Source organism: Porites lutea, chromosome 2 (genome assembly GCF_958299795.1).
Source record: "Porites lutea chromosome 2, jaPorLute2.1, whole genome shotgun sequence".
Lineage (NCBI taxonomy): Eukaryota > Metazoa > Cnidaria > Anthozoa > Scleractinia > Poritidae > Porites > Porites lutea.
In genome coordinates this window covers 6,614,530-6,636,185 of record NC_133202.1, presented here as the reverse complement: position 1 = coordinate 6,636,185, position 21,656 = coordinate 6,614,530, and the positions used below count along the sequence as shown (strand labels likewise).

At 39.7% G+C, this 21,656-nt stretch overlaps 1 protein-coding gene across 2 annotated transcripts; it reads right to left on the bottom strand.

Moving 5' to 3' along the window:
• Nucleotides 1–159: 159 nt before the first annotated feature.
• On the bottom strand, nt 160–17,570 carry LOC140926539 (TNF receptor-associated factor 6-B-like). 2 transcript variants are annotated; one of them, XM_073376266.1, is made up of 7 exons: nt 17,224–17,570; nt 9,294–9,357; nt 6,275–6,379; nt 4,258–5,520; nt 3,652–3,729; nt 2,364–2,774; nt 160–256 (listed from the first exon to the last, which is right to left on the bottom strand). In XM_073376266.1, the coding sequence occupies exons 1-4, from the start codon at nt 17,508–17,510 to the stop codon at nt 5,332–5,334; spliced, it is 645 nt and encodes a 214-aa protein (XP_073232367.1). In that variant the 5' UTR covers nt 17,511–17,570; the 3' UTR covers nt 160–256; nt 2,364–2,774; nt 3,652–3,729; nt 4,258–5,331. The 2 variants fall into 2 exon arrangements, with proteins under 2 accessions (XP_073232367.1, XP_073232368.1); XM_073376267.1 differs by lacking the exons at nt 4,258–5,520; nt 6,275–6,379; nt 9,294–9,357; nt 17,224–17,570 and adding an exon at nt 4,122–4,213.
• Nucleotides 17,571–21,656: the final 4,086 nt, after the last annotated feature.

Genomic DNA, 21,656 nt, shown 5'->3' with positions numbered 1-21,656 from the left:
CGACGAAGGACTTTTTGAAAGTCTACCTTACTCCATTATTAGGCAAAGTTAACAAGGCTACCAACTGTTTAAAATTTTAATACATCGCTTCAGCTATTTCACAATAGAAAAATATAAAGCTAATTCCATTGGAACTCTTACGCCGCTTTCACCGAACCTCTGCAGCGTGGGTATAAAAAACTTTCAAGTCTCAGTCGGAGGAGTCGGAGGAACTCCTAGCTACGACCCTGCACTTCTTCCTCGGGTGACACAAAGCCTGTAAAATAAAGTGAAAGCTGCTTTAGCCTGATACATTTAATGAGTTGTTAACAATTAATCCTCGAGCCCGAATGGGCTCTGAGTGTATAGCCCATTCGGCCTTCGGCTATTGACTCAGAGGCCACGAGAGCGAGAGGAATAATTGTTTTAGTAAAATCCAACTAGTTGGTAAAAAATATCGAGACAAAACACTTTAGCTAGCAAAATGCGATTCAGACGCCATTGTTTTGGTTTTCAAAGCCGGCGCTTTTCGCTACTAGTGCGCTATAACATATAGCCTAGTAGTGGCTCAACCAATCAGAACGCAGCATTGATAATAGAATACTACACTGTAGTTGGATTTTACTAATTATTATTATCATTATTGTTATTATTACTGCTATTATAATCATTATTATAATTATATCATTATTATTATTATTATTATTATTAGAGGCTGACAGTTTTTTTTTTATTGTAATGAAATGTTTTTAATTCGAATAAATTTTTCTGAGTTAAATTAACTCTTTTTAAGCTAAATTAAGTGCTTTTAAATCGACAGGAATTGTAAATAGTGTTTTGAATGAATAGTTTTTTCTTTTTTTCAAGCGAATTAATTGTAAATAGGATTTTAATAGTTAGCATTGTTGACAATAAAATTTTTTCATTATTTCAAAAAAATTATTATTAGATGATGATGATGATGATGATGATGATGATGATGATGCAGTATAAGACGTAAGAATGGAAACTTTTAACCACGTAAGGTGCACAGCGTAAGGGTGGCCCATATGGCCTAGAAGAACCAACTTACTCTAGAAAACGAACTTTGTTATGGAATGTTACGAAGGCAAATTTTAAAAACTTAATAATAATAATACAGAAAGCTAAAAGTGAAGAGACCAAAAAAAACAACTAAGAAATAAAAAAGTAATACATTTTTCGAATCTACACTAATCCTTAAAAAGCACTTTAAAGTACTTTTTTAAAAAACGTCACTTCTGCGATCCCATCGAAACATGGTCCTAACATGTCCTTACTTAGATCAGTTAAACTGTTAAAGAAAAGTTGCCTTTAAAGAACGTGCTATGTTGAGCGAGCACGAGATCGTGGCTTTCTGAATTCTTCGCAAAACATCCTTTGCCCTTACACCAACGAGCTTTTTCATAGTCACTGAGCTCAAGTTCCATTGACCACCCTCCTAGCACATCAATGACAATAATTATAACACTAGTCGATGTTATACCCCGAGTATCGCTTCCTCAACTCACACCGCAGAGGACCGTACTTGGCTGTCTTCTCCTCATTCCTCTTTCCGCTATCCTCCACCCACGGCACGGATAACTCATTTCAACTGCCCAGACTTTCTTTCCTTTTTGGTCCAAAAACCGCGCATCCACTCCGTTAGCCTTAACGCAGGCATGGTCAATGTGAACCGGAACATTCCATGAATAGGCTTGCGCATCAGGTGTCTCGCACATTAGTTAAGGTGTTACTGGCGAGTACCATGGGGGGAACAGAGTCTACCAATTTAAGGTCTACATATTTCGAAGAAAAGTGTCTTCAACGCAACATTGTGACGGTTCAAGTACTTTGATTAAGCTAGCTTGCTTATAGAGAGGAGAAGTCTGACGTCACGTTACCATGGTAGCAACATTTTTAGATCATGACAATGGGGAGCTTTAGCAAAAACGACGGCGACGGCAACGAGAACAGCAAAAAAAAATCGGTTTATATTAGCAAAACAACAACTTTGCAAGTGCATCACACTTTTTTTTACACTTCTTAGCCGTCTTTGCAAGTCTGCGACTTGAAACTAACGCGCCCGCTTTATGGAGTTGGTGAACAAAGCACAAAAATTTTATTTTCCTTTTTCTCAACTCAGATACGGTTCTTTCGGATTCAACCCCGACAATTTCGCCAAGATGTTACAAATCTTAATTTAGAAATGGAATTGAATAAGATCGATGAAGTTTGAAACAGTGCGAATTCACTTTTTAAGTGCCGTTTTCGGTTTGTGGTCATCCAGAAATTTTGTTACCATGGCAACGTGACGTAACGACTTTTCCTCTCCATTACTGTGAGGGATTAGTAAAAACAAACAAAGTAATGAAAGTTTATGTTACCTTCTCTTCAACCTTTCTCTTTTTAACTTCTGGCTTTTTACTATGTCCTTTCCCATCACTCAAGCCAAGGGCATTTCCCATAGCCTGAAATCGGCTCTGCATTTCTTCAACACGTTTTTCCAGCAACTGGGTTTTCTTTTTCTCTTTGCATAACTCTGCCAATTGATGTTCCACTTGTGAGAGTTTTTTCTTCTGCTCTCTTTCTGTCGCTCTCAATCCCCGAATCTCTTGATTGCACGTGTCCAAAGAACGTTTCATAGACAATTTTTCCGCTTCCAATCTTCCTACGCGTTGCTCTAGATTCCCATAATCACTTACTTTTTGTTTTAACGCTTGAAGCTGGCAACATGCATCGAACAGGTGCACAGAGCTGTTTTTTTGAACATGAAAGTCCATCTTACACCGACGTTCCTGCAAACAATAATAAATACTCATATTAGGTAGCCTTTGTACAGCCAATTCATAGCAACTCTTGGGCCACAATTGTGCAGCTGGCTAATTTGGGTGGTGGGATCACGAACTTTCTCCTCCTTTCACCCATCTCACAAACGTCTGTAAAATTTCGCGTCTTTGCGGAGTTAAAACGTCGTTAGTTTTCAATAAATCACTCTCAAACTTTGCAAATTTTTTGGCGTTCTTTACAGTGGTACCTCCACAGGGCTTGCCAAAACAATTTTACAAGGAACAGGGCAAGGAAAGAGAACAAGAGGCCGACAAATGAAGCGATGGGAGAATAACATCTCTAAGTGGACAGGGTTGAAGTTTTGCGAGGCCCTAAGAGAATCTGAAAACAAAATCAAGTGGAGGGAAAGGGCCAATAGCGGTCTGTGGCGCCCCAACGGTCACCATGACTACGGGATAGGTGCAAGATACAAGATACAGTGGTAATGCCGGATTTTTGCTAACTGGTCCACGTCAATAGTTGCAAAAACCGTGGAAGGATCTATTATTTTTTACGAACAAGTATGCCAAAAATTAAGGCAAGTTACCGGCCAAACATTATTTAATATATTTTGTGTGAGACTAGCTACTGTGACGTCATCGTTTCTATCAATACGGGAAACCAGTATTTTTTTATTTTAATGCGGCTTTGGTGACCGTTTTATCAAGTATTGGAGGACGAAATGTCGATCCGCAAAGAAAAAAATTTGCGGATTAAAGAATACGAATATTTGTGAATACTCCTTGATACTAAACTGGGACCAACAGTCACTCAAAACTGCTATTTATTAATACAAACGTATGGAACAAATGAAAAATATTCCCAGTCTAAATTTTTCTAACTTACCTGGACAGAGCATCCACAGATTTGGAACGGGCAGGGTATCTTTGTCAACGGGCAGTCATTTTTTAAATGAGCGTCCATCTGCAGTCCAAAGCTTGCATAAGTTATTTAGAGATAAAAGGTTGTATTCCTTAAGCGCTAACATTTCGGAGATTTCCAACCTTTCGGGGGTGAGTAACGTCCGCGTGGTCCATTTATTTTTATTAAGGGGTGGGGAAAAAAAAGAGTTCAAACTGCTACAGTAGCTGCGCTGCACCCTATCTACTGCATTCCACGAGAGACAGAAACCTGTTTTCAAGTGGTGTTGATGTCGAAGGTCGCATAGGAGTAAAAAACCGATAAGATCTAAAAACCGTCGGTCAAGGGCGTAATAGTGCTTTTCATGTGTGAAGATCCCCCCTCCCCAACTAACCAACCCCCGCATCCGCAACTAGATACATGTACCAACTTCATGCGTTTTTATAAACTACTACCTCTTGTCTAGGTATCTCTTCCTTTTCACATTTCTGTGGACAACGGAGAGGAAAGAGAGGGCAATCTTTATCCTGATGAACCTGTTAAATGATATTTAACAATTTAGTATTTTTTTTCCTCTTCATTTTCACTTACCATATTTTACTAGCCTGCGAAAACATCCGTTTCTTCTCGCTCTTCGCCGCTGGGGACGTTAATAAATTAATAAAATTATGCGATTGGGTGAGATGGTCAGAAAGAAAAAAGACTGAGAAATGCTCGTTTGCCAAAAATCAACGGTGATATATATGCGACGTTATTCTCTGATGATTCCATACAAATCCTTCTGAAACTGGCCTTGATCCTAACTCGTACGATCCAGGTCACATTTTATAGGATTTGTACGCAATAATAAGACCATATTAAACGTTGCTTATATCTCCCCACCAATTTTCAGTAACAGGTTGTTTTTTAGCAAGTGAACAATTTTCTTCTTGTTCTTTCTGAATATACCAACCAATCCCATAATTTCGCAAATTCGAATTTTTGTGACGGCACTCTTCTCTACCCTATACCACCAGGATTACCTGTATATAAGGGAAATGAGAATAACACGGTGTACTATGTAGTGATATTTGGTCACAATCTATTTCCGAGTTGCTCTAAGCCACCGTATGTGGGAGTTCAACTTGTGTGTGAATCAGTAAAAACTTTTTCCCATGAAAGAATAAGCACCAGGACTCGCTATGAAAACGAGGCTAAAGGTAATTCTCGGGAATGGCTCCCTCGATTTTTTAAAAATATATGTGACTGTCGTGCTTTATATATCCTTGTTTAGTCAACTACTCCCTTCAAAGGTCTCCAAATAATTATATACTCCTTATAAAGGCCTCCAAAAGACTTTCCTTGTTTAGAAAAGTTGTCGGACGAATTATGTTAAGAATTCTTTTAGTACTACACCAGTCTTCAGTTGTCAAGAGTTACATTTACATTTTATCTGGCCATCTGATGTCCGTCAACAGGTAGGGGGCAAATGTATATTGGTCAGACCGACAGTTATTTTCGCGCTGGTCTACACTCAGACAACGTTAGTCAGTTGTAAACTAACATCAAGAAGGAAAATTGAGATTGTTGGAACTTCGTCATGTCATATGCACTTCATTTTCTATATCCCAAGTAAAACTGACCTTGAATTTCAATTTCATGAATCTGCTCAGGGTAGGTTTATTGTCACAAGACAGATTTACATCTACACTGTACCTTTAGAATGCGGAAAGGAAAATGCTTATCACAATAATGACAAAATACCATCCTTTCAACACATGCAAATGTCTTGTGAACGTCCAGAGCCCTCCTCTCCATGATTTCTTCACAGTCCCAACAAGGAACAGAGACATACTGGCATATAGAATTGTGGTTCTGGAACATAAGTAAGTAGTGAATGTGTAAATATTAAAAAGTGATGGACATCACAAAAGACCACCAATCGATATTATTGTAAGGGCAAAAAGTAAACAAGGATTACAATAAAAAAGCAACAACAATCTTTAATGAATTTCATGCAACAAGTTACAGCTGCCTTGTCCACACAATTAGCAAAAGTGCCATTCTAGGCGGGACAATAATAGTTTACAATTATATTTACAATAAATGGTTATAAGAAATAACACACAAACACTCACACACTTAAATAGAAAAGAAATAAAGAAAAGAAGGGAAGGGAAGAGAAAAACGAAAGGAAATAAAGAAAGTTACGAAGCACCAAGATTCACGTCCACCGTGGTCAGCTCACGTGATCACGTCAAATACTTGATGTTTCTGTGGTCTGTTGTTAGACAGTCCAATGTTTAACTCACAATGGGGTTCGTGCTTTTGGGATCTGGATCTATGAGCACAAGGCATATGATTGCCATTTTAAATATATAAGACTATGATATTTCATTCACATGCATGTAGTATGGAAAGACCACATAATTTTAAAAGGGACTCCAACAATTGTGGAGACGTACATGTAGTCGCACTGGGTTAAAAAGGCAAGAGAAATTTGCAATCACATATCTTGCATTTTAGTAAAAGTGATATGCTAATTTTTATTGATTAACCCATGAAAACACCACCAAAATAGTTTAAGGAGAAATACAGGGATTATAGGTTATTATTATGAACTTGTCACCTCATATTCCCTGAGTTCTCCAGTCCAGTCACACCCTTTGTCATTTTGCTTGCATTTTATGTTAAGAGACAGTATGGTCCTTTTCCAGGCCTCATCTGGAAAGAACTGTGAATATAGGACAGTTAGTGTATGTAATAGGACTACATGTTATCCACTTTTAAAATATCAATTGCATGAATAAAATTCCAAGGACAGCCGAAACTTTGATGAGGTTGTTAGGCGGAGTCCAAATTGGCTGTCAAAGAAACTATTGGTGAATCCCGTTATTTCCAAATTGGGCAATCACGTAGTTCGCTTACTTATTAACTCCTAAAGCTCGTCATTTAATGCAGGCATAACTTAGTGTGAAAGGAATGTGTACTTTCTAGCTGTTTGGTGTTGAAACTAGAAAGGTTTATTCAAATAGATATCGCCAAGTCATTCACAAGGAACAAACCTAGTCTTGTTGTTATCATTTCTATACAGATGAACCGCAATTTTGCTAGGAAGAAGAACATCAGCACCAAAACTTAATCTAAACATGAAACCACTGAAAATGAACGCTTCATACATCTCCATTAAAAGATTGTTCCACCACATTTTCAAAAATTTTGAAAAATCATAAAGTCGACAAATTTTTCGTGATACTTTAGATTTTTAACAGTTCTTAATTGATTGTCAACTGCAAAATTAACGATTTTTCACAGAATTGCAAGGTTGCAGGTTCTCATTCTGACACTGTAATTGGTTTATAGAAAGATCTCTTCCTCTTTCACAAGGTAGATGTCAAAAGCTGCACGCATGTTTACGTATGTATTGAAAGACCGTTAAAACTGATGAAATCAGAAGCATGAGTACAAGGGTGTGGATCTGAACGGACAGTTACAGGCAGTTTTGGGGTGAATGCGTTTAACTGGACAGTTTGCTTATTTTCACTTTAAAACAATGTAAACGGATTGCTATGCTGACAATATTGAATCAAATTATTAGCTACAGGTGAACCAGGGCCCAGAAGTTCGAAAGGTGGATATAAATGCTTATTATATAAACTGCAGTGTTTTACAAGGATTTCTACCACCGAGAAAAGTGGTATCTGAACACACGTAAAAATACGATATTTTTACATGTGAAGATATCGATAATTTCACTGACATCAGGTTTGTCTCTTAAATTGTACTTAAATTCGTTGGTGTATCATCGAAACATCTTCGGGTCTTCCTCGAAAGTGCTCGGCAATCTTCGGAAATCTTCGGAAATTCTCGGAAAATGTTCGGGAACGTTCGTCTGGTCTTCGGGACAATTTGAAAAATCTTCGGAAATCTTCGGAAGGTGGTCGGAAATCTTCGGAAAATCATCAAAAACGCCGTCATCAGTATGTTTATATAATAAACAGAATAATACATGGACGCTTGGAGATATGGAATTTATCTTCTCGTGTTCACATTCGATATCTCACTCGTTCGCTGCGCTCACTTGTTCGATATCGATGTGAACACTCGAAGATAAATTCCATATCTCCATGCGACCACGTATTATTCTCTATTTAATCGGCCACGAGATAAATTTAATCTCTATCCAGTGAATAGCGTAATTGAATTAAAACTTATCCACTGGATAGTGATTTATTCATAGAGCTATCCAACATTAATTAACAATAACTAGCTAAGAGCAGATGATTTTAGTCTATAAACAATAACTCTGAACCAATTTTGCAATAAGGTACATGTAGTAAAAAAGTAATTTGATGTGTCTTTACACCACTTCATTTATAGCAGCTGCATGTACATGTAGAAAAGTGGCAAGTAATACAGTAAGAACCAACATTTTTTGAAGTCTGGCAAAAATCAAGGTTCTTGTATTTGGGGATAGTTTTATTAGCAGTAGCATAAGTAGGTTCTTGATAAGGTTGTCAATTTCTATGAAGGAGATGGTTTGGGATAGAAAAAAAAACCATAAACTTTGGTTTGGTCCTGAAATATTCACAACTGTACATTAATTTGCAAACATCCTTTATATGGAGGAATTACAGTCAGGACATTACAGTCTGTACTTTGTACAGTACACTCAGGCCAAAAAATGCACGCTCAAGAACTTCTTTTTGTGTCCGCAGGCTGGCAACAACTTCAGCATATGATAAAACAGGAACTGGACTGGATTGATAAAACATGGATTAATAAAATATGGGTTGATAAGAAAGAAATTAAGATGAAATTGATCATGCAGTGTCAGCAAAGAAATTCACCATTAGTGTGCTGCACATGCAGAGCTTATATTTTGCTGATTAAATAAATGGACTTATTTTCCAGAAAGTAAATAAATATATGTTTTCCTGTTAAAGTGTATATTTAGTTACCTACATTTTGGGTTTTTTAAGTGAGTTTATGGCTATTTAGTTAAAATGAGAGGAATGGGCAGCCTTGGATATGGACAAGAAGTTAAGCATTTATAATCACAAGATAGTCAGGAGATTTTAATGACAATGGAATACAAGCCGTGCATACCGGTAGGTTCACGATCGCCTTCAGTAGAATTATTACATAGTCTCAATCTTATGCTTTTTGAGGAAGATAAAAATGAGGTGTATCGTTCAATCAGCCCTCTCAGTCTGCAAGCTTCAAACTTCAGATCTTACAAGCAATCAACCTGCCTCCTCCTCCTTTTTTACTCCATTGTTTCATTATAACGTTTGTGAAAATAATTTTTCTTTTCCTGGGCCCTCACCTTCGCTAGGAGCTTAAAATGGTTACCTTTATTTTGCATTTCAAGGAATTTTAGTTAATTAAATACCAGTAAATGCATGGCCAAAGTTTTTATCCCAACATATGCTGTTTGGTTCATTTCTACTTGTGCTCTAACAAACAAAACTTGACTGTTGCAGGTGTTATAAGCTTTGATTTGGTTTTTATAGGCATTTGTGAAAGGAGACATAAATTGCTTTTTTTTACATTCTTTTTGCCATTGCTGCTGTCATTGTTGCCTAAGAGCACTTTAACAACAAAAGATGTACTATATTAGATTTTTTACCTCTTTAGTTACTTACCCCTCCATTTCTTGGAAGAGGAGTCCGGTCCTGTGGACAACGCCACTGATCACCTTCAGCCTTTCTATGTATTGAAATAAAAAAATTCTCACATTACATGTAAAAAAAAAACATTAAGATTGAAACACCTTTAAATGTATGTACAATGAAGGTACTGCCTTTATAATGGCCTGTAAACAGCTAGACTTTCATGTGTCATGGATGATCAGGTTAAATGGCTGCAGTCCCATCTCAGAGGGAGATGTAAAAATAGCATCCTTAATTATTAGAATTTTGTGCCTAATGCATTGAAACTCCAGCAAAGTGCATAAATTTAGTTATTCTCTAACCTAAAGGGGCTTTTCAGGGTTAAAGAAACAAATAATTCAAATTAAACATAGTATTATTAGGATTAAGGAATCCCATCTGGTACAGGTTTAGTGATCCAGTTCTGGCTATTTACAAGTATTTGAAATCAAGGATTTCAACCAGGAACTACAGTAAATAAATCTTAGAATGGTCAGCTGGGGACTACTAGTACTCGAGGCCTCCGGATTAAAATAGTCCAACATCTAACAGCTCGGCCACAGTATAAGTAACTGCATCGTTATCCATAAATCACAAGAACTGCTTTCAAAAACGTGAGTCTACATGATATTAGTTCCTCTTCTACGACAGTTGCATTTGAAAAGTAGGAGGCTTTAATAAATAGCTGCTGCAAATAAAGCAAGAATAATGAACCAGGATTAAAAAACAGGAAAACTTCTTTTTCCAATATTTCTGGGACTCGTCACCTCTTTGAGAGGCATGCAAAAATGGGGACTACTTTATTATAAATCCATGTATCACGTAGATGCAGTCAAGTCTTTTTTAACACATAATCAATCAAACAACCAACATATCAAAGCCAGTTTAGAATATAAATCCAACCTCATACAAGCTGTATTTTAAAAAGCATGTTGTCACTGTTGTCGATTTTGTCACTGTTGTCGCAGTTATCACCATTGTCGATGTTGTCCCCGATGTCATTGTTGTCACTGTTCTCACTGTTGTCAACATTGTCATTGTTGCCAGTGTTGTCGCTATTGTCACCATTGCCAATCTTGTCACTGTTGTCGCTGTTGTCAATGTTGACACTGTTGTCACCGTTGCCACTGTTGTCACAGCTGTCGCTGTTGTCAATCTTGTCACTGTTGTCAATGTTGTCACATTTGTCACTGTTGAAGCTGTTGTCGCTGTTGCCAATGTTGTCACCATCATCACTGTTGTCACTGTTGTTGCTGTTGTCACTGTTGTCACTATTGGCCCTGTTTTCACTGTTGTCACTGTCGTCACCATTCGCACTGATGTCACCATTGTTGATGTTGTCACCATTGTCACTGTTGTCACCGTTGTCACTGTTGTCAATGTGATCACCGGTCTCGCTGTTGTCACTGTTGTCACAGTTGTCGCTGTTATCACTGTTGTTGCTGTTGTCACCATTGTCACTGTTGTCAACTTTGTCGCTGATGTCGCTGTTGTCACCGTTGTCGCTGTTGACACTGTTGTCACTGTTGTCATCATTGTTGCTGTTGTCACTGTTGTCACTGTTGACACTGTTGTTAATGTTGTCGATGTGACCACTGTTGTTGCTGTTGTCACAGATGTCACTGTTGTCGATGTGATAACCGCTGTCGCTGTTATCACTGCTGTCAACGTTGTCACTATTTTCACTATTGTCACCGTTGTCGCCGTTGTTGCTGTTGTTACGGTCGTCACCGTTGTCGCTATTGTCGCTGTTGTCACTGTTGTCACTGTTGTCATCGTTGTCACTGTTGTCATTGTTCTCACAGTTGTCACTGTTGTCACTGTTGTTGCTGTTGTCACTGTTTTCACTGTTCTCGCTGTTGTCACTGTTTTCACCGTTGTCACTGTTGTCACTGTTGTCGCTGTTGTCACTGTTGTCACGCTGTTGTCACCGTTGTCGCTGTTGTCACTGTTGTCACAATTGTCACTGTTGTCACTGTTGTCACAGTTGTCACCGTTGTCGCTGTTGTCACTGTTGTCGCTGTTGTTACTGTTGTTGATGTTGTCACCATTGTCACTGTTCTCACCATTGTCACTGTTGTCACTGTTGTCATCACTGTCACTGTTGTCACTGTTGTCACTGTGTTCACTGATGTCCCTGTTGTTGCCCTTTTCACTTTTGTCGCTGTTGTCAGTGTTGTCACCGTTGTCACCGTTGTCACTGTTGTCACCGTTGTCACTGTTATCACTGTTGTCACTGATGTTACTGTTGTCACCGTTGTCACTGTTGTCGCTGTTGTCACTGTTTCCACCATTGTCACACTGTGTTGCTGTTGTCACTGTTGTCACTGTTGTTGCTGTTGTCACTGTTGTCACTGTTGTCACCGTTGTCGCTGTTGTCACTGTTGTCACCGTTGTCATTGTTTTCACCGTTTTCACTGTTGTCACTGTTGTTGCCGTTGTTACAGTTGTCACTATTGTCACCGTTGTCACTGTTGTCGCTGTTGTCACTGTTGTCATCGTTGTCACTGTTTTCACTGTTGTCGCAGTTGTCACTGTTTTTACCGTTGTCGCTGTTGTCACTGTTCTCACTGTTGTCACTGTTGTCGCTGTTGTCACTGTTGTCACCGTTGTCACTGTTTTCACCGTTCTCACTGTTGTCACTGTTGTCACCGTTGTCACTGTTGTAACCGTTGTCACCATTATCACTGTTGTCACTGTTGTCGATCGCTGTTCTCACTGTTGTCACCATTGTCACTGTTGTCACTGTTGTCACCCTTGTCACTGTTGTCACCGTTGTCACTGTTGTAACCGTTGTCACCATTGTCACTGTTGTCACTGTTGTCGATCGCTGTTGTCACTGTTGTTACCATTGTCACTGTTGTCACCATTGTCACTGTGGTCACTGTTGTCACCGTTGTCACTGTTGTCACCGTTGTCATCATTGTCGCTGTTGTCACTGTTGTCGCTGTTGTCACTGTTGTCACAGTTGTAACTGTTGTCACTATTTTCACTGTTTTCACCGTTGTCACCATTGTCACTGTTGTCACTGTTTTCACCGTTCTCACTGTTGTCACCGTTGTCACAGTTGTCACCGTTGTCACTGTTGTAACCGTTGTCACTGTTGTCACCGTTGTCACTGTTGTCACCATTGATACCGTTGTCACTGTTGTCACCGTTGTCACCATTGTCATTGTTGTCACTGTTGTCACCGTTGTTACTATGGTCACTGTTGTCACCGTTGTCACTGTTGTCACCATTGTCACCATTGTCGCTGTTGTCACGGTTGTCGCTGTTGTCACTGTTGTCACCGTTGTCACTGTTTTCACTGTTGTCGCTGTTGTCACTGTTTTTACCGTTGTCGCTGTTGTCACTGTTGTCACTGTTGTCACTGTTTTCACCGTTCTCACCGTTGTCACCGTTGTCACAGTTGTCACCGTTGTCACTGTTGTAACCGTTGTCACCATTGTCACCATTGTCACTGTTGTCACTGTTGTCACCGTTGTCACTGTTGTCGCTGTTGTCACTGTTGTCGCTCTTGTCACTGTTGTCACTGTTGTCAGTATTTTCACCGTTCTCACTGTTGTCACCGTTGTCACGGTTGTCACCGTTGTCACTGTTGTAACCATTGTCACCATTGTCATTGTTGTCACTGTTGTCGCTGTTGTCACTTTTGTCACCATTGTCACCGTTGTCACTGTTGTCACTGTTGTCACCGTTGTCACCATTGTCACCGTTGTCACCATTGTCGCTTTTGTCACTGTTGTCGCTGTTTTCACTGTTGTCACTGTTGTCACTGTTGTCACTGTCTTCACTGTTGTCGCTGTTGTCACTGTTTTTACCGTTGTCACCGTTCTCACTATTGTCACCGTTGTCACGGTTGTTACCGTTGTCACTGTTGTAACCGTTGTCACCATTGTCACTGTTGTCACTGTTGTCAGTGTTGTCACCGTTGTCACCGTTGTCACCGTTGTCACTGTTGTCACCATTGTCACGGTTGTCACTGTTGTGCCTGTTGTCGCTGTTGTCAGCGTCGTCATTGTTGTCACCGTTGTCACTGTTGTCGATGTTGTCACTGTTTTCACCATTGTCACACCGTTGTCGTTGTTGTCACTGTTGTCACTGTTGTCGCAGTTGTCACTGTTGTCACCGTTGTCACTGTTGTCACCATTGTCACTGTTGTCGCTGTTGTCACTGATGTCAACGTTGTCACTGTTTTCACTGTTGTCACGGTTTTGACCGTTGTCACTGTTGTCACCGTTGTCACTGTTGTCACCATTGTCACCATTGTCACATTTGTCACTGTTGTCCCTGTTGTCGCTGTTGTCACCGTTGTCATTGTTGTCACCGTTGTCGATGTTGTCACTGTTTTCACCATTGTCACACCGTTGTCGCTGTTGTCACTGTTGTCACTGTTGTCGCGGTTGTCACTGTTGTCACCGTTGTCGCTGTTGTCACTGTTGTCACCGTTGTCACTGTTGTCACCATTGTCACTGTTGTCGCTGTTGTCATTGTTGTCACCGTTGTCACTGTTTTCACTGTTTTCGCTGTTGTCACCGTTTTCACTGTTGTCACTGTTGTTGCTGTTTTCACTGTTTTCTCTGTTGTTTCTGTTGTCACTGTTGTCACCGTTGTCACTGTTGTCACCATTGTCACTGTTGTCGCTGTTGTCATTGTTGTCACCGTTGTCACTGTTTTCACTGTTTTCGCTGTTGTCACCGTTTTCACTGTTGTCACTGTTGTTGCTGTTTTCACTGTTGTCTCTGTTGTTTCTGTTGTCACCATTGTCACTGTTGTCGCTGTTGTCACTGCTGTCACCGTTGTCATTGTCATCACCGTTGTCACTGTTGTCACCATTGTCACTGTTGTCACCTTTGTCGCTGTTGTCACTGTTGGTGAGAACAGTGACAATGGTGACAACATCAATAACAGTGACAACAGTGACAACAGTGACAACAGTGACAACAGTGACAACAGTGACAACAGTGACAACGGTGACAACAGTGACAACAGGGACAACGGTGACAACAGTGACAAGGGTGAAAACACTGACAACACACAACGGTGACAACAGTGACAATGGTGACAACAGCGTGACAATCATGACAAAAGTGACAACAGAGACAACAGTGACAACAACGACAAAGGGGGCAACAGTGACTACAGTGACAACAGCGACAACAGTGACAACATCGACAACAGTGAGAACAGTGGCAATGGTGACAACATCAACAACAGTGACAACAGCGACAATGGTGACAACAGCGACAACGGTGACAACAGTGAGAACGGTGACAACAGTGACAACAGTGACAACAGCGACAACAGTGGCCACAGTGACAACAGCGACAATGGTCACCGTTGTCACTGTTGTCTGACTGTTGTCACTGTTGTCGCCGTTGTCACCGTTGTCACCGTTGTTGCTGTTGTCACTGTTGTTGCTGTTTTCACTGTTGTCACCGTTGTTGATAATGCCCCCAATTCACTGTTGTCACTGTTGTCACCATTGTCACCGTTGTGGCTGTTGTCACCATTGTCGCTGTTGTCACAGTTGTCACTGTTGTCACCGTTGTCGCTGTTTTGACTGTTGGTGCTGTTTTCACTGTTGTCACCGTTGTCACTTTTGTCACTCTTGTCGCTGTTGTCACTGTTTTCACTGTTGTCGCTGTTATTACTGTTGTCGATGTTGCCACTGTTGTCACTGTTGTACTGTTGATGCTGTTGTCACCCTTGTCACCCCATTTAGCAAAACGAAGCAAAACAATACATCATATGGTAATCAACAAGGAGACCTAACCCATGCATAACATGACTATAAACACAAAAATACATGTAAATATGGTAAATTGGATACACGTCATCAGTATGGAATAGACCTTATTCATGATACCCATCAACAGTTTTTCACATGGAATAAAAGCAAAATGTTACATGGTATTTCAGGGGGCAAACAAGTGATATAATTGGTCAGGTTTGTTTATTCTATCAAGATGAGAAGACAGTTTGATAGTCATTCATTATCCAAGGGGGTGGGGGCTATATACTTCCTAGTTGCATACGATGTCAGGAGAATGCGACCTAATCTGAAAGCAAGAAGCCTTGGCACAAGCATTTAGCAGAAAGAATCTCGATTTTTAGGTAGGTTCAACTACTGGAATACGTCATAGACTCCATGGGCAAGGTGCGCTTATCTAAAAGCATCACAATGCACACGAATGTTTTTTCTTCAATATATGCAGCTTATTTTTATGCCCATTTTCAATCAATCAATTAATCAATAAACTTTATTTATCCATGGTAGTAATAAGCTTATGGGACAGTGCCAAAAAAGGAAGAAATACAAAACTACTAAAAAATTAGTTACTGTACAATTATTGTACAGTAACTAATTTTTATCATATACTAAAATATTACAAGTAATTAAAAAAATAGTATTTACATCACAAATTATAATTATACTCTTCCTCTGTGCTGTTCATTTTCCTTATCAGTCAGCTGCTCATCAGATCTGTTCTACTTGGCAAGTTTAAACTCTATTCCTTTTTGGAAGTAAATCAGCATACATTTTTTTGAAAATTTAGTAGCTCTATATTAAAATGAAGCTTCATCACTTTGTTTACTGCCTCTGACGCATACAGAAAGTGCATTATTCTATCTACAAAGAAGCGAATATGGCATGTGTTATTGTCCTGTGAGATGCCATCTCACAGAGACAGAGAGTTTCCTAGAAAAAAAACCAGATCGATTAAGGGAGCGATAATAATTCATTTCTTCTGTTTTATCCCTTGTTAGCCTCTGAGCCAAGTATCTACAAAGGGACACCCTGCACCAACCTCAATTCCCATGACCAATGTTTGAACGCACTTATTAATCCCTGATTACTTAAAGTAATAGCTAGGCTAATGGGGATGTGCCACTGAATGGGATTGCATTTTCATTACTCAGAGTTACTTGAATGCATGGGATCCCACAATTTTTGGGATTTTGGGGATCAGAAAATTCGGGTAGGTAGGGATCAGAATATAAATGGGAACATTTTTACTTCATTAAGTTTAACCAATGTGTCAATTCATTTCTGGATGACCTAGTTAAAAGGCTTTATAATGTAGATGCATAAACAGAAAGTTACTAAGTTGGCAGCGTGCAAAGAAAGTGGTGTCCGATAGCCCAGGGCTAGTGGATTTTGCTATATCGGGCTAGTGAATTCTGTTTTTAACTTGCCTGATGAGCAAGTGATATTTTTTTTAGAAATTTGAATAACAGAAGAACTGTAATCAATCCTGCTCATCAAATTTTTTTCGGGCTAATTGAAATGACTTTCGGGCTAGTACATGATAGGTACAGCTTGCCATTCGGGCAAAACTGACTTTCTTTGCACCCTGAGTTGGGATCGCGAAAATTACATTTTCCCAAAAGTGACTAAGATGGGGTCTATAATATGACCACAGAATAGACAAAAATGGTGTAGGTGTTCTGAGAGGCCAGTGGAACATACCCAGCAAAAATTAACCCAAATACCCCCCCCCCCCCTCTCCCCCTTCTGCACCTCCCTGGTTCAAAATGGATAGTTCAAGTCTTGACAAGATTTATGCCATAAAGTGATTATTGTTTGCTACACAAATGAGGACATCTATGGTCGCTAAAGCATCCACAAAAGTAACAACAATCAGTTCCAGGAATAAATTGCCATTACCGTCTTCAAAATGAACAGCTCTTCATATTCTAGTGTCTAGGATGAACACGCAAAATTTTTTCGCTTGATCGCCCCCTGAGAAAGCACGTGACATTGCCTTTACCCCATCAGTGATGGCGGGTATCGTGAATAGGAGTTATCCCGAGAGCAATAATGAATATATCGTTCTCGGTCCCAGAGCTGAGGCAGAATTAAATAATATTTTATACCTATTAAAATCACAGAGAAGCGACGTAAAAAAGGTAGTAATACCTGAAGGTTTTTAACAAGCATTCACGGCAATAGCGATGACCGCATCTCTTGGTCTGAACAGGGTTCTTCATAGCTACAAGGCATACAGGACATTTGTACTCATCTTTTAACTCTTTCACGAACTCGAAATCATACCCGCAAGTCTCCTCATCATCTGATAATGATAATGCTGTTGATGATGTTGGTGAAGCCAAAGATGTTGATGAAGCTGATGATGTTGTTGAGGATGTAAATGTTGATGGTGATGACGGTAGTGATGGCAATGATGAGGATGATGAGCTTGACATCACGATCAGAAGGTGAAGACACACACAGGTCAGCCCAGATCCGTCACCCTTGACTCCTTGTCGAGAATCGATTGGTATTACAAAAGGCCGCTGTTCAGGAAATGAGCCCGCGCTTCTCCCCTCGAGACCGTGGTTTTCAGTGTCACGCCATTCAAGATAGATCAAAATAAAAATCAAAACTGTTCAATAGATAAAGTCCAGAATCTGGGAATGAAAGGAGGTATATATACAAAGACCCTCGCCAAGATTCAGGTCAGAGGATTATTTCGTATACGAGATATCTGAAGAAATGTTTTACCCAAACTTATAGAGATTTGTATGGAGACGCACGGGTAGCCCAAGCTCGAAATATGAGCATCGACATTCTTGCATAACATTCAAAATATAAGGATTTGAATGTGAAAAAACCTATCGTTTCTGTAACCTACTAGCCTGTGAACAGGCTCTCTGTGTGGGGAAAAAATAGCAAGGAAAGGAAAGGGGAAGGGCCTATAAGCTTTTCCCTCTCCCTAGTTACACGCTCGACCAAAGGCCTGTTCCCAGGCTAGCTTATAGGCGTAAGTTTACGGTATACGTCATAGAGGTCGATCGGGTTTCTTGGAAAGAGTATCGAAGATCTACATTTTTGGGTCAATGAAGGGTCACATTTTTTGTGTGTTTAACAGATGTACTTCCGGTCCGCTACACAGGGCGTTTGTCGACTGTGTTCAGATGTATATGTGAATTGTTTGTATTAAGTTTTTCGTCGAGCAAATTGCTTAACTTATTCGCCAACGTTTCTTATCGATCCCAGAAAGGTTGCGAGTTTTCCTGATCAAGATTTAATTAGCTTCGAATTCCATCGTAACTGAAACATTCGTTGAAGATTTAGTATACAATGAACGTTGCCTCCCGCAGGCTCACAAAGCACAAGTATCACCCAAAAGCTGACAGTTCTTTGTAATACTGCTATCCAGTTTAATAATAACAATGAATACTTTAATTTTAACGTCAGTTTGTTCCTAAGAGCGCGATAAAGTTGACAGGTCTTCAACTGACATTAGTATGTTGTTGTAGAGGCTTTTTAAAGTGTCCCTTATCAGTGTAATAATAATAATAAGCACAATCATGGTTTTAGCATCGGCTAAAGTTTCCTTTATATTATATATGGCGCCAGGTGCATTCAAAACGAAACCGGAATTTGCATTGTAAAACAACTTGGTTTTGCAGTCTGATGCGCCCACATCAGGTCGCTGTCCTAGCGACGTTATCGGCTGAATTAAGATAAAGTCTTAGAGATCACGAGAACAGAGCCATTATGGTCTTACCATTTTTTTAGCGTGGTTGGTTGTCAGGCCCGGATCTCACGAGGATCTGAAACTGGAACATCTCGCCTGGCAGACCAACGCTTTACCAAATGCGCTAACCTGGCGGACGTGGAAAGTAAGCGCAACGTTTTAAAAGTAACCACGACTTGAGATATATAAAGAACTAAATCAAGTTGATGAAACCAAATAGAAAAGAGTCTAAGAAGCTTGCCGATAAATTATCAGCAAGCCTATTGGCAGACCTTTCTTTCCCATGAAAGTTTACTCTACTGCTGACTAGTCGACCGGCTAATCACAGTAAACTTCTTACAAAGTTTTAGAGGGAAACAAGAGCCTCTTTAAGATGCACTCGTTATGAACGCTGGCTCTGAAATAAAAACCAACTCTTTTATGAGTAGTAATTAAACAGACCACAGCGGCTGCTGGGGCAAAAGGGGCTCCTATAATTCAGCAATATATCGTGGCAATTTTGTCCGGTATATTTAACTTTAAGTTTCGGAGGTTATTATCATATTCACTCTCTTCTATCCCCGTCGCGTTAAAATTTGATCTGAATCTTACAACGACGTTTAAAAGCCTTTCAACTCTGCCATTCCATATGTATTTTTAAAAATGTGGAATAATACAAGCAATATAATGAGCTTTTCGCACTTAGCTAATCTCCATAGGTCTTTTAGAGCTGTGACGCAACATCAACTGCATATGACGTAACTAACAGATGCATACGATGTAATTAATGAAATGCCGCATATGACGTAAAATGCTTGGCTATGACGCAAACATTTGTCTTAACCTGCGACCAGGGGTAAGCCATTGCTTAACCCTTGCTTTATTACCTAAAATAATTTTAATTCGTTCGACACATTTCGACAACTCAGGACCTTGATGACGTTGTTGACGTTAGAGACATAACAGCAAAGCAGACCAAGTATTTGTTGCTTTGTTTCTCAGTTGGAAATGACAGAAACAGTGCTTTCCTATGAAAGCTTTAAGATTGCGCCATGTAGCGGAAACTAGCGGTTTAAGTTAAACAAAGTCAGCTAATAATTGATGAACGTTTTTCATTAGAACCACTTCTGAAAATCGAATTCAGTATAATGCAGCGCCACTGAATTAAAGCTCTCTGACGTGCGAGGAACTGTAAACATTCAGGCCGGATATATCTTACTCATCATTTTTGCGGTTTATGTCCATTTGTTTTTTTTAATGCCTTTCACCTTTTTTGCTTCCGCAGAGTCAGTTATGCAGACAAATAATTAAGCTCTAAATTTTAAGTCGGGTAATAAAAGTCCTATCCTTTTTCGTATGACTGTACAAAAAGGTGTCTTTTGTGAGGCCTTTACCAATTTTCAGTTTTTAGTAAAAAAAAAAACAACAAAAAAACCCAGTTTTTGACATTAGTTAAAAAGTCAGTGTACGCCACTTATGGAATGAAAGTGTGTGTTATTTTTGTGTCCCTTGATGTCTCTTAAAGCCACCTTTATTAGAAATTCGGCGCCGCTTATTAAAGTTCGGAATTCACTGATTGCATGTTCTCGCGGCTCTTTGTTGCAGCTTCCAGCGCGCGCTCATGAGCACTGAGTGTGCCGCCAAACTTTTGCTATCGTGCTGACATTACCGCACACTGGTTGATTATAGACTGCGAGCAGTCTCTTATTTTTCTTTTGAGTCACAGTAGGTTGACAGCATAATTTTACTTTTTCACTTGCCGCGCGTGGCTCTGAGAAAAGAAGGACGACCGCTCGGGTGGTCTACGTTGAATCAGAACGGTGTGTCTAACGCGATTAAGTCACCAGCAAGGGGCGAGAGAAAACGAAATAGGACATTTTAAACGACTGTATACCAAAAGGAAACGCGCGTTTAAAGATTGGTCCGTCTCTTGCCACCGCATCTGTTTTGTATAACAAGCTTCCCGTCTTCGACAAAAGTGGGAAACGGATACAAAAACGGCATAAAAACAAAACAGAAGAGAAAACAAAAAGCAGTCAGTTTCGAAAGAGTGAAATATCTGGAAATTTCTATAATGAATTAAAACGTTTTATTTCAAAAATATTTTCTCTTTACAACAGTCGCAAACCGCCTCTAAGTAAGTCAAGGTATGACAGCATTCAACTGAAGCTTTGCACATAAAAGACTGCCGCGCCTCACCATTCTATGTCGGCACTTAAACGTAATGTATTTTGATTTCTTGACCGTTGAGGTAAAGCTATGAATTAGGAAAGGACTGATATTAAATATTTTTACAAGGTTTCTAAAGCATATAGATACATTTCGTTCTATGTACAGTTCTATTTATGTTCCCAGTCAGCTCTCACAGAGATGCAGCAAGTAGTAAAGTTTTTACCGAAACGTTTTTCTCTTAAATGTTCTATTAGTGGCCAACATCCTATATGTTTTCCTTGAAAGAGCTGCAGTAGATCAGAGAAAGGAGAAATAGCGACTTTGTCCTGTGTCCATCGCCTCGCCCTTGTTGGCTTAAGCCCTTTTTATCCAAGCCGGATATTTGCAAACCAGTTTCAGAATGACGCATAGGCCAAGAATCTTCACGCCGTTGTACATCAACCAAAAAACTGCTTCCAGAACGCTGCAATTTTCATCTCTTTAACACTTCTTTTATCTCGTTTTCCCGTATTTTTCGGGCACTTTTCACTTGGCTGTTTAGTTTTCTTGTTACTGCTATATAGTGCATCTTCCCACGGCGTGCCTTGTAAAGTGGACCTCCCGCCGAAACAAAGAGAATTACTGATTGGTTGAAGCTGGATAAGAGCTTTTTGAGTTCTCGTTTTCGGACGGCTTTCTCTGCTGCACTTTTTTCTGTTGTTTTCTGTGGATGGCTCTG

Coding starts and splice junctions, on each gene's coding strand:
- LOC140926539 (XM_073376266.1), bottom strand. CDS start 17,510: ATGTCAAGCTCATCATCCTCATCATTGCCATCACTACCGTCATCACCA. Junction 9,358..17,223: donor TGCTTGTTAAAAACCTTCAG/GTATTACTACCT, acceptor TTCAATACATAG/AAAGGCTGAAGGTGATCAGT. Junction 6,380..9,293: donor CTCTTCCAAGAAATGGAGGG/GTAAGTAACTAA, acceptor CTATATTCACAG/TTCTTTCCAGATGAGGCCTG.